The sequence below is a fragment of the Gnatocerus cornutus genome, chromosome 5 (assembly GCF_029298725.1).
Source record: "Gnatocerus cornutus isolate USDA-ARS CGAHR chromosome 5, icGnaCorn1.1, whole genome shotgun sequence".
Taxonomy (NCBI): Eukaryota; Metazoa; Arthropoda; class Insecta; order Coleoptera; family Tenebrionidae; genus Gnatocerus; species Gnatocerus cornutus.
The window spans coordinates 13,134,146-13,145,125 of NC_142237.1; the positions used below are offsets into that span (position 1 = coordinate 13,134,146).

A 10,980-nucleotide genomic window follows, 5' to 3' on the forward strand; every position below is an offset into this window, starting at 1 on the left:
AAACATGCTGGAGGTGGCTGGTAAAAGGCCTTTATTCAGTATAGACAAAACTACAAGAATCTATTTAATCTACGTCAAGCTTTTTGAAGTTTCCACAAATCCCAAAAATCTCATCGTCCATTTTTCCCGGTCTAAGGTCCTCATTTATAGTCATTTTATTCAAACGTGAAAAAAGTTCTGAATATTTTTCATTCAACTTATTTAACGCTTCTGAAAATAATTTTCTACAATGATTTATTATCAAACATTTTAAAGCGTACCTTCAAGGGCATTCATTGAGGGTCCTTCTCCTCCAAAATCTTTAGGTATCGAATCTAACGGTAGCAGTTCTTTGATTGTATTAATATCATCAATAACTTGCAGCTTAAAAAAGAAATGTAGTTGTGGTAGCTATAATTTTTACATACTCGTTGAAAGAGTTTCGGTTTCATGACTTTTTTAAAAAGTGCTAATAAAGTGCTGCCAAACGGCGGTAGATTGATGATATAGACACCTTTAAGAGGTATGGAATAAATTTTCTGGAAAAAAAAATATCAAAAGAGAAAGCAACCATTTTGTTTTAGTACCTCATACATTTTTATCATCCTGTAAATTATAAGTGGCGTGACTTTCATCAGAGTCGAAAGAGTAAGTCCTTTGAAATCAGTAATAATAATATCTCCACACATTACATCTGTTTGTAGTCTCAAGTCTTGTATCGTCGTCATTCGCTTTATTTGTGATACAGCGTCATAAAGATCGACCAAGTTCTCATCCTTAAATTTAAAGTAAAAAACTCTGTACATCTCCTTGGTAAGTGTTGGGCATGATCCTATGAACCTAAAAGACTACGTCAACTTTCGCTTCATTTTTTTTTTCAGTTTCTTACACTGCCTTTTGCAAAATCTCATTGAACTCCAACTTTGGATCACATTTTCCATAGATCTCTTCAAATTTGAGTCGTAAAGTAAAATAATTATCAATCTTCTGCTTAGCGAGTTCCACACTAAATTTATTGAGAATCACAAAATTGCGTAGACAGTTCGAATCTGAAATTGCGTTACTTCTTGCCATTGTTGTATGTAATACTTACTCAATATATCCTTAGGGAGATGATGCTGAGTGTTAAGCCACTCCTGTAAAGAAGTCACGTCTTCATCTAAGGATGGAATGGTCTTGTTAAATTTCTTGACGGCTTGTTCCCAGAGCTCCTCGTTGTTTTGATAGAGCTCCATCGTTCTTTTTGAACTGAGTGTTGGAAAACACAGTTGTTTTATTTATTGCTAACCTTGTACTTCTACGTAAGAATGAAATATTAAAAATATCTAGTTAATAAAATAATAAGAATTAATTAAATAAGTATACAGGTTTATTGAAGGAGAGCACAAGGTTCGACATCTTGTAAAAATGTTAAAATACAAGTAAAAAGTTATGACGTTGTCAAAACATAAAGAAACCTTTTTTATAATTTGGTGGCAAACGCTTAAAAATGACAAATACATTATGATACAGTAATTGGAGTTAATTGATATTTTAGAACATGTTGGACACCGCGAGAACATTATGGTCAGAACGCATTTTTTTACCTTTTTGGAAAAATCATCGAAATATTGTAGTTTGAAAATTTACTTCACGCAGTGGCGTCCCGAGTTTAAGAAAATAGAGTTAACACTTTTTTTGTGTTATTTACCCTTGCACTTCAGTAATTGTTAGACGCGCGGGAGAGAACGATAATTGTCTAATTTCTAATTTCACAAATTCTGAACATAGCGACATGATTTTGTGATTTTGGCTCAATTTGGTGGGCACGGAAGATTTGAAAAGTAGTTGATTGAGGACTTATTTACTCATTTTGTGATTGTGAGTGCTTTAATCATTGCCATCACAATAAGGGTACCGAAAGGAGTGAAAGAGTATTATTAGGCGATACTGGAATTTGGATATTATCGAGAAATAATGAAGCGCATTTTCAGAACTTAAATATTCAATAAGTATAAGAGCGGAAAATAAAACTACGACTGAAAAATGTATTGTTTTGTTAGAATTAGGGAGATAAGAATCACATTTAAATTAGTCATAGTTCACACTACGGAAAGTTTGGATTAAATAGGTTTTACTAAAGATTAATTTCACAACCGGTTTTTTAAAATACATACAGTAATAAGTATTTGTATTCTAATAATGTAAAAAAAATAATTTGAATAGAATCAATCATGAATTAAAAAAGCATAAAAGTAATGGAAGCAAAATAACGGGAATTTGTCGTATAAGTTACTTCTTAGAAGCAATTATTGGTATTAATAATCACTTCTCTATTACATACAATTATTGCTGGAATAAATTTTGCAAGAAAAGCTGACGTTATTTTAATTGATTTATAGTTTGTTGTTTCGTCGATCGAAAGCTCTTTATTCAGGTTATACAAGAACTATTATACATAGCAGATATCTATGGAAATTAAATAGATACTTAATCCACATCAAGCTTTTTGAAGTTTCCGCAAATTCCAAAGACCTCATCGTCTACTTTTTCCGGTCTAAGATCCTCATCTATAGTCATTTCGTCCAAACGTGAAAACAGTTCGGAATTTTTCTCAAACAACTCATTTAAAGTTTCTAAAGGTAATTTTTACAACGGTTATTCTCAAAGAATTCAAAGTTTACCTTCGAGAGCAATCAGCGATGGTCCTTCTCCTCCAAAGTCTTTAGGCAGCGAATCTAATGGTAGTAGTTTTTTGATTGTATCAACATGATCAATAATGTGAATCTTAAAAAAGAAAACCTAGTAGTAGTACCTTTAGTTTTTATACATACTCGTTGGAAGAGTTTAGGTTTCATGGCTTTTTTGAGGAGTGCCAATAAAGTGTTGCCAAACGATGGTAGATTAAAGATATAGACGCCCTTAAGAGGTATGGAATAAATTTTCTGGAAAAAAATATTAAAAAAAAGAATAACCATTTCATTTTGGTACCTCATACAACTTTATCATCCTGTAAATTAAAAGTGGTGTTATTTTCATAAGAACCGAAAGAGTGATTCCGTTGAAATCAATAACAATAATATCTCCACACATTACATCACTCCGTAGTCTCAAGTCTTGTGTTGCCATCAATCGCTTGATTTGTGATACAGATCGACCAAATTCTCATCTTTAAATTTGAAGAAAGACACTCTGTACAACTCCTTTGTAAATTTTGGGCATGTTCCCATAAACCTAGAAGACAATAACAACTATCGCTCCTCTTGTTTGCACCGTTTCTTACACTCCTTTTTTAAAAACCTCATTGAATTCCAAGTTTGGATTACATTTCCCATAGATCTCTTCAAATTTGAGGCGTAAAGTAAAATAATTATCAATCTTCTGCTTGGCTCCTTCAACACTAAACTTATTGAGAATTAAAAAGTTGCGTAGACAATTAACATCTAAAATTGCGTTACTTCTTGCTGTTGGTATATTTAACACTCACCCAACAAATCGACCGGGAGGTGAGGCTGAGTCTTTAACCACTCTTCCAATGAAGCTACGTCTTCATTTAAGCATTTTATAGTTTTGTTAAACTTCTTCACGATCTGTTCCCAGAGATCCTCGTCACATTGGTAGAGGTTCATTCTTCTTCTTGAACTGAGTGGTCAAATGCATTGTCAATACTTTTTACTAGTCTAGTAGGTAATTTAGTTTAATTAAAAATCATAAATAGATAATAGAATTGAACAAAATAGGAATACCAACTGTTTTAATTACTGTCTGATGGACTAAAGAGAGCTCAATGTTTCAAGGTTAACAGCTTGCAAAAAATGTTAAGATGCAAATAGAAAATTATGTAGTTACATGTCGTACAAAGAAAAGTAAGTACTTAAGCGAAATTACGCAACATAATACCAGAAAAGATAAGTAAACTAAGAGAATATTAACAAGATTAACTTTTAGTCCTAATAATTCGCGGTACAGTAATAGAGAAAAAACTAGAAGAAAAGATTATATAGTAATTGAAGAAATTTAAGAATAGTGAAAAATCTTTTACACAAAGGTGTTCTTTTTAATTTTTAAAGAAACTTATAAATTCTCGAACATAGGTTTATAATTAGTATTAAGTTATTTATTGAACGATAAATTTTCACGTTTGAGGAATTCACTACTTTTAAAATTTCTAATAAAGAAGTAAATTTGTTAAAAGTTTTTTTCAAGAAAAGCGTCATGAAGCGTCATTAATCAAAAGCGTCATGTTGTAAAGCAGTTTCAATATACAAAGAACATTACTAATTATTGCTGATTTTAATTTGTTCAACAAGTCCGGCATGCAAATAAAGTAATAATTATTCAATTCGTTAGAAAAATAGTTGGGCTTATTATCGTTAACTAATTCGTTTAACGTCATAGGTGAATTACAGGAAATATTAGTATTCCATATATTATTTTTTGCTTAATTTGAATCGAACTAATAATTTCTAGCGTTTTACTCACTAGCATAACTACAAGGAAAGTGGGCCATATCTTGCTCATTTACAATGTGACATTTAGGTACATAATTTGTCGTTGATATCAATAGTTATACTATTCCAAATCGCAGTAATTTTGGGTCTGATGAGAAATGTCTTTTTAGTATACGTTACCAAAATAGCTATTTTTCGAACTCATTTAAGTTCCTAAAATGAGTCTTGTTCGGACTCAATATACCAAAATGTTGTCACGATAACTATATAAAGTCGCTAAGTTGTTATGTCCATTTTCAATTTTTTTAACAGTTCGCCGGAAGAGTGAGTGTGATCAAATTACGAGAATTGTTTAGACAATTGATGACAAAATAAAATACATGTAGATAATGTACAATAATAAAATTTTACTGATTAGCAAAGGAGGCACACTGAAACAATTATTCCGCGAGTCCCACGTAACATGCTTCCAGCACTGAAGAATTTTCGAAAGTCAAAATCAAAGTTAAATTTTAAATTGATCACACTCGATGAAATATGTATGTACAAAGTTTAACGCGACAGGTTGTTCTTTCTTTCATGATTTTTTTGTGACGAAGAAAATCTAGAAAGGAAATTTATATTCGGACAAGTTCAGAGCAGCTAAGAAAACAAGGCACATACAGGAAGTCAGGAAAGTCGCGCACCACCGTGAAACTGTATCATCGGACAATGTTATAGATCACCGGAAAAATGTTAAAAAAAATCCCAATTTTTCGAGGTATGATGGATTAAAAAGGCAAAGTTTGATGCGAAAATTAACGATTTCTGTGCAATAAGGACATTTTGCGCAAAGGCATGGTGCAAAGAAAATCGGAAAAATCTTGTAAGAAATGCAGGTTTTTGTGGGGAACTCGGCGTCAAGTTTGCCCCCCTCTAGGTTTTTTCAAATATCTCATAAACCGAAAACGCACAATAGATTTGAACGGAAGCACAATAAAGCACAATAAAATGACACTGTTTAAATTAATTTACGAGCCAATGGGGAACCGACTTGACGTAGTCAGAGATTTCAATGTGTTTTTGAAAGCTTTAACTAAAAAATCTTGTTTGAAACACGTACTTAAAAAGTTTTTGCGGACCCATCTATACTATTTCAGCAGTAAACAGCAACGATTAGTCCACAAAACTGTATTTTAGGTACTTTAAACCAACTGTAAATAGCTATTTTGGATCTGTTTGTACTACTATGTTATTAGGTATTTGGTAAAAATCCGGAATAATGCATACAATTTTATGTAGATTCATACATTGAAATAATTTAATACATAAATGTTATTTGTATATGTAGTATCTACCTATCTATTTACCTACCTATTTATGAAGTGTCAGATTAAAGATACCTAACCGCAAAACACAAAATTGATGAGTTTTCAAAAACTTTATAAAATTTTGAATTATTCACAGGTGTCCCGACTGTCGGAATAATAAAAAGTGTAAGCCTAAGAAAAAGAATAGATTTGCGAAAAAGCAGGAGAAAATGACAAAACTCGACTAAAATTTAGAAAACGATTGTGAAAGATATTGTGGTGAAGGTAAGGTTGTATTTTTTAAATTAAGCATGACTTTATTTCATAATTTTACAATTTGAATATAGGCAACTAAATATGCAGATGTCGAGTGGTGAAGTGGTGCTTATTATTAGTTCCGCGTAAATTTCATAATTTTAAGCCGGCACTTTTAAACAATTAAAGTACGAAAACAAATATAAAATATTAATCCAATACAAATCAGAAAACATTGGAGGATACTTTTCTAAAGATGAACTAGTAATAGAAAATGCTATAAAAATTTAAAAAGTAAATAATGATGACGAATAAGGGCCATAACATGAGAGTATAATACTATGCATTATCTTTTACCTACGACCCCAAAGAAGCAGACACAAATCTTGGCAAGAAATTTGGGGTTAATTAAAGTAATTAATGGTGACGAATAAGGGCCATAACATGAGAGTATAATACTATGCATTATCTTTTACCTACGACCACAAAGAAGCAGACACAAATCTTGGCAAGAAATTTGGGGTTACACCTCAGCAATTAATTCGTCGGAATTACTATCATCTATCTTTGGTGTGTAACACTTTTTTTTTGTTAAAATACACAAAACCTTTAATGACTTTAATAAATTTTTAGTTGTCGAAATAAAATCTGACTTTTGTTTTTATTAAGTACTAGGATAAATTGTTAAAACATTGAGTTGTAGTAATAATAAAAAATGGTTTTAGCCAATCAGAGCCCGGGATAAATTCATAACTACACGGGTTCCAGTATGACTATCATAACTTGTTTAAAGCGAACTACGTTAAAAAATATTATAAAGTTCAAATTAAACAATGAAAGCCATACGAAGCAATAATGGAAATCAAATTTTATAGAGAAATAATGAGAAAGTCTGGTAAAGACAATATAAAATTTAATGTCGGAAAAAATGGTAAATCTCCAAAACAAAGAAAATACACAAAATACAAAAATAAAACAAAATTGGAAAGTGCTTTCATGAAATCGACATTCTCCTGCTCTTTTCTGCATCACGTTAATAATGCCACTTAAGTGATTTTTAATTTGAAAATAAGTACTTTTTTAATCAACTAAGAGGGCACATAAACAATATATTTCGCCAAATTTATTAGAACTAAGATAGTGTTAGGTTTGTTCATGATGGTACCACTCATATTAGTCGTATTTTTACAAAGTATTTCTTGTAAGTAATTATTTTTCTAAAACATTATAACTGATAATTGTTTTTAATTTCTCTTTGATCAGATTCCTTTGGAGCAGAATGGTCTTATCAAAATCAAGGTAAGAACAAATTTTTACATTGCAGTTTTCTTTACTTTTGTCTACGTTTTTGCAGAAAATTGGCCTGAATCTTGCCAAGGCAATTTCCAATCTCCAATTGATTTGTCGGCCTTTGACTCAACTCTGAAATCGTTTGATTCGTTTTCTTTAATATTTGATAATGAAGACGACACCGTTGATATAATAAATAATGGCCACTCAGGTAATTGAAAAAATGTTTAGCATTGAACTAAAAAGGTAACATTTATTTTTTAGTTGAAATTCGCCTAAAAAATACCACTACTGCACCAGTTCTCTCCGGGGGTGGCCTGGAAGGCGAATATATTTTAGACGCTTTTCACTTTCACTGGGGAGCAGAACATACACTGGAAAAACACAGATTTCCCCTTGAAGGACATTTCGTTTATTTTGCCAGAAAGCACAAAACTCTTCAAAATGCAAGTAAAAACAAGAATGGGATTGCTGTCTTAGGAGTTCTTTACAACGTAAACGTTTATTTCTTTACAATATTAAAGATAACTTTCCAATATTTTAGGCTCTGCCAGTTCATAATCCATTTTTCGACTTTACATCCATGGTACCAAGCATCGCTCATAAAATTAACGAACCTTTGACAACAAAACTTGGAACAAGAATAAGAAATTTATTGCCCCTTTCATTACGAAAATTTTATAGATATGAAGGATCTCTGACTACGCCAGGTTGCAATGAAGTAGTAACTTGGACTGTATTTTTGACACCATCATTTATATCACCCAAACAATTGGAGGAGTTAACTTCTATAAAAGATGGTAGTGGCAATCTTTTAAAACTAAACTACAGAAATCTACAGAAGAGGAATCTGAGACCAGTTTATCAATCGACGTTTTTCTAAACAGAAAAATAAATTTTGGTTGTACAAAAGCTTTCATTGATTTTAATTCTAAGCTCCCAAATCAAAAATCAGCTCCAATTTATTCGTATTTACTTTCTAGACAGGCGAGATGTTGCAATATTTAAAAAAAAAAGATATTGTAATATTACACTCAATATTTTTTGGTAGATTAACAGTTAATATTCTCATCTGAAATGTATGGAATTAAAAAGAAATTTTGCCTATCCATTTTTACAAACTTTTAATTTTCCATTCGATAGAAGTAACTGCAAATTATCTTGATAAATAATATTCTCGTTCACTATTTTTGAATGACAAAATTAAACTTTTGCTCCCAAAAGTAGAAAACGGGCCGATAGACAAGTTTTCTGATACAAGTGGGTCAAACTGTGTAGGAAACTTTTCTTAGAACGGTTAAATTGGTGCAACGTTTGTTATTGGATGATTCTTATGGTTTTGACAAGCAATTGACAGGAATACTAACTCACAAAACAGTGTTTTAAGAAGTTTCTTAGAGCATCGCAAACATTTGAAATACAATGCCATATTGTAACTCTTAAATATGCTTTAAAGTAGTGACTTTTATTAAATAAAAATTGAATTTAGCATTGTATCTACCTGTATATTTATATTATACTCTGACGATTGATAACAGATTTATTGAGACTATAATAATAAGGTTCAATATTATTTCCGGTGTAATCACAAGTTTATCGAGTTATCAAGATTACAATCTTAGATTTCGTTGAAATTAACATTTAAATAGTTCCAAATTTTCTTGTCCATTCTTGTAAATTGGTGGTACATCAATTCGCAATTTCTTAATTTAGTGCATTTTTGTCTTCATCAACAAATTAGAAACAAGTTTCAGTATTATGAGCCATTAGTATTGATAGGTAAAATCTTCGTTCGTAAATTACATTTTGATGGACTGTAAATTAAACTTTCTTGGAAGCCTTTAAACAGGTGATTAAATGGTGTTCTGTTTATTTATTACTTATTAATTGTGATTGAATAACTACATTTTAGCAGTTTAGTAGTTTTTTCATCTTTTTATGGCAAGCAATTGATTAGTTATTTGAATAGACAATTTAGTATTTTTTTTACACTTGGAAATTGACGACGATTTTGCACAATGATGATGGAGTATTACACAACATGTAAACAATAAATTGCCAAATTTTATTTTTCTAGAGACCCTTTCAATATTTAGGTATGTACAAATTTGCCGATTTTTTTGAAGAAGCGGTAAGAACAAAGCGGTAATAAAACATGGCTTTGAATGAGTACCGCGACGGACATACGTACTTCGATAATAAGATTCAATCGGTCTAATAAAGTTTTTCCACTCAAGATAATTAAATAGGTATTCAGTAACAATTGTCACTGCTGAAAAAATTGTTTTTTTCTAAAATTCATTCTATACAAAAATAAGGATAAAATAGGGATTATTTTAGATATTGCCCACAAAAAGCAAGCTTCATTCACATTTTTACTATACTTTTGTCTCTTCTTTTTCTTGCACTTTAAACATGTTTATTCTTCGTAGGTTTTCATATAAAATCATCTAGAATTAGACAGATTTTGTATTGCGTACAATTCAGATTTGCTCTTTTCCAGTCAAATGTTAAGTTTTTGTCAATGTTCGTATGTTTTCTTTTAATTTGGTTTTTAAATTATTATTGATAGTACATACCGGCAGCCATTTCTTCACCATTTATGGTAAATTTTCGTACCTGCATTTTCTTTGTATAATGGAATTTTTTTTTTTGAAAATTTTTATAGAAGTAATTATTATACCGCAATATATTTTTTATATTTTATTGCAATTGATCTATTGTTAACTTTATCTATTTTTGAGTGAGTTTGATTATGCCCCGGTATAGAATCATCAAAGAGAACTCATTTTACTACAGAGTCATTTATTTTTACATATTTTATTGTTTATTTAATTTAATTTATCTATATTAAAGTATAAAAGATTGTCTGGGTTTTGAATTAGTGTGAGTTTGCTTTTCATCATGGCATCTCTTCGGATTTTGATAATCTTGCAAATTATTTACTGTAAGTGAACAGTTAACTGATAGTGGATATGTAATTTTTTTTTTTAGATTCCAGTGCTCAATGGTCGCATTTAAATCAAGGTAAAAATAAATTAACAATTTAGAACTTATTTTGTATCTTCATCTTATAGCAACATGGCCACAAACTTGTCGAGGTGCTCTGCAGTCTCCCATTCCTTTGTCAAACACAAATAGCGTTTACAAGTCTTTTGAGCTTTTTAATCTTACATTTGGTAATAGTGGATCGGTGCCTATTAACATAGTAAATGACGGTCATTCCGGTATGTACACGTTAGGCTTTGTAATCTTACATTTGGTAGAGCTGCAATGTCAAAATCGCTCTATCAACATGTAAAAAATTGTATTATTGATGATAAATGTTTTGTAGTTAAAATTACATTAACAAATACCACAAATCCACCCCTCCTATCTGGGGGTGGTCTGGAAGGAGAGTACGTCTTGGACTCCTTTCACTTTCACTGGGGCGCGGAACATACTGTAAAAGGGCTTAGGTAAAATAATGAAACTTAACTTATGTATAAAACCTTTTTGTATTACATTTATTCTTTTAGATATCCTCTTGAAGGCCACTTTGTCTACTTTGCAAAAAAGTATAACACACTTGCAAATGCAAGTAAATTTAAGAATGGATTAGCTGTTTTGGCCGTCTTGTACGACGACGTAAGTGATAAAATAAAACATTCTTTTATTTAAATCCTTTTTTTAAGATGTTACTAGTTGATTGTCGATACTTTACGTTTACATCATTGGTACCAAAAATCTCTAGTAGA

General features: G+C 30.9%; 3 protein-coding genes across 3 annotated transcripts; 1 reads left to right on the forward strand and 2 right to left on the reverse strand.

The window, feature by feature from the left end:
• Positions 1-14: 14 nt before the first annotated feature.
• LOC148174731 (retinol-binding protein pinta-like) lies at positions 15-3,087 on the reverse strand. The gene is made up of 9 exons (XM_088036907.1): positions 2,950-3,087; positions 2,761-2,903; positions 2,643-2,681; positions 1,073-1,227; positions 869-1,028; positions 567-819; positions 408-518; positions 261-363; positions 15-210 (listed from the first exon to the last, which is right to left on the reverse strand). Exons 1-9 carry the CDS (start codon positions 3,085-3,087, stop codon positions 65-67), a joined length of 1,248 nt encoding a protein of 415 aa, XP_087893033.1. The 3' UTR covers positions 15-64.
• On the reverse strand, positions 3,087-5,922 carry LOC148174732 (uncharacterized). Its single transcript, XM_088036908.1, has 4 exons — positions 5,763-5,922; positions 3,446-3,600; positions 3,242-3,401; positions 3,087-3,192 (listed from the first exon to the last, which is right to left on the reverse strand). The coding sequence occupies exons 2-4, from the start codon at positions 3,585-3,587 to the stop codon at positions 3,087-3,089; spliced, it is 408 nt and encodes a 135-aa protein (XP_087893034.1). The 5' UTR covers positions 3,588-3,600; positions 5,763-5,922.
• A 1,189-nt stretch (positions 5,923-7,111) lies between these two features.
• Positions 7,112-8,319, forward strand: LOC148174733 (putative carbonic anhydrase 3). The gene is made up of 7 exons (XM_088036909.1): positions 7,112-7,154; positions 7,217-7,252; positions 7,308-7,454; positions 7,508-7,737; positions 7,788-8,116; positions 8,180-8,230; positions 8,295-8,319. Exons 1-7 carry the CDS (start codon positions 7,112-7,114, stop codon positions 8,317-8,319), a joined length of 861 nt encoding a protein of 286 aa, XP_087893035.1.
• Positions 8,320-10,980: the final 2,661 nt, after the last annotated feature.

Coding starts and splice junctions, on each gene's coding strand:
- LOC148174731 (XM_088036907.1), bottom strand. CDS start 3,087: ATGGCAACACAAGACTTGAGACTACGGAGTGATGTAATGTGTGGAGAT. Junction 1,029..1,072: donor TCTCCCTAAGGATATATTGA/GTAAGTATTACA, acceptor ACGCAATTTCAG/ATTCGAACTGTCTACGCAAT. Junction 211..260: donor CTCAATGAATGCCCTTGAAG/GTACGCTTTAAA, acceptor AATTATTTTCAG/AAGCGTTAAATAAGTTGAAT.
- LOC148174732 (XM_088036908.1), bottom strand. CDS start 3,587: ATGAACCTCTACCAATGTGACGAGGATCTCTGGGAACAGATCGTGAAG. Junction 3,402..3,445: donor CCTCCCGGTCGATTTGTTGG/GTGAGTGTTAAA, acceptor ACGCAATTTTAG/ATGTTAATTGTCTACGCAAC. Junction 3,193..3,241: donor GAGGTTTTTAAAAAAGGAGT/GTAAGAAACGGT, acceptor ATTGTCTTCTAG/GTTTATGGGAACATGCCCAA.
- LOC148174733 (XM_088036909.1), top strand. CDS start 7,112: ATGGTACCACTCATATTAGTCGTATTTTTACAAAGTATTTCTT. Junction 7,155..7,216: donor ATTTTTACAAAGTATTTCTT/GTAAGTAATTAT, acceptor CTCTTTGATCAG/ATTCCTTTGGAGCAGAATGG. Junction 8,231..8,294: donor CGTATTTACTTTCTAGACAG/GCGAGATGTTGC, acceptor ATTTTTTGGTAG/ATTAACAGTTAATATTCTCA.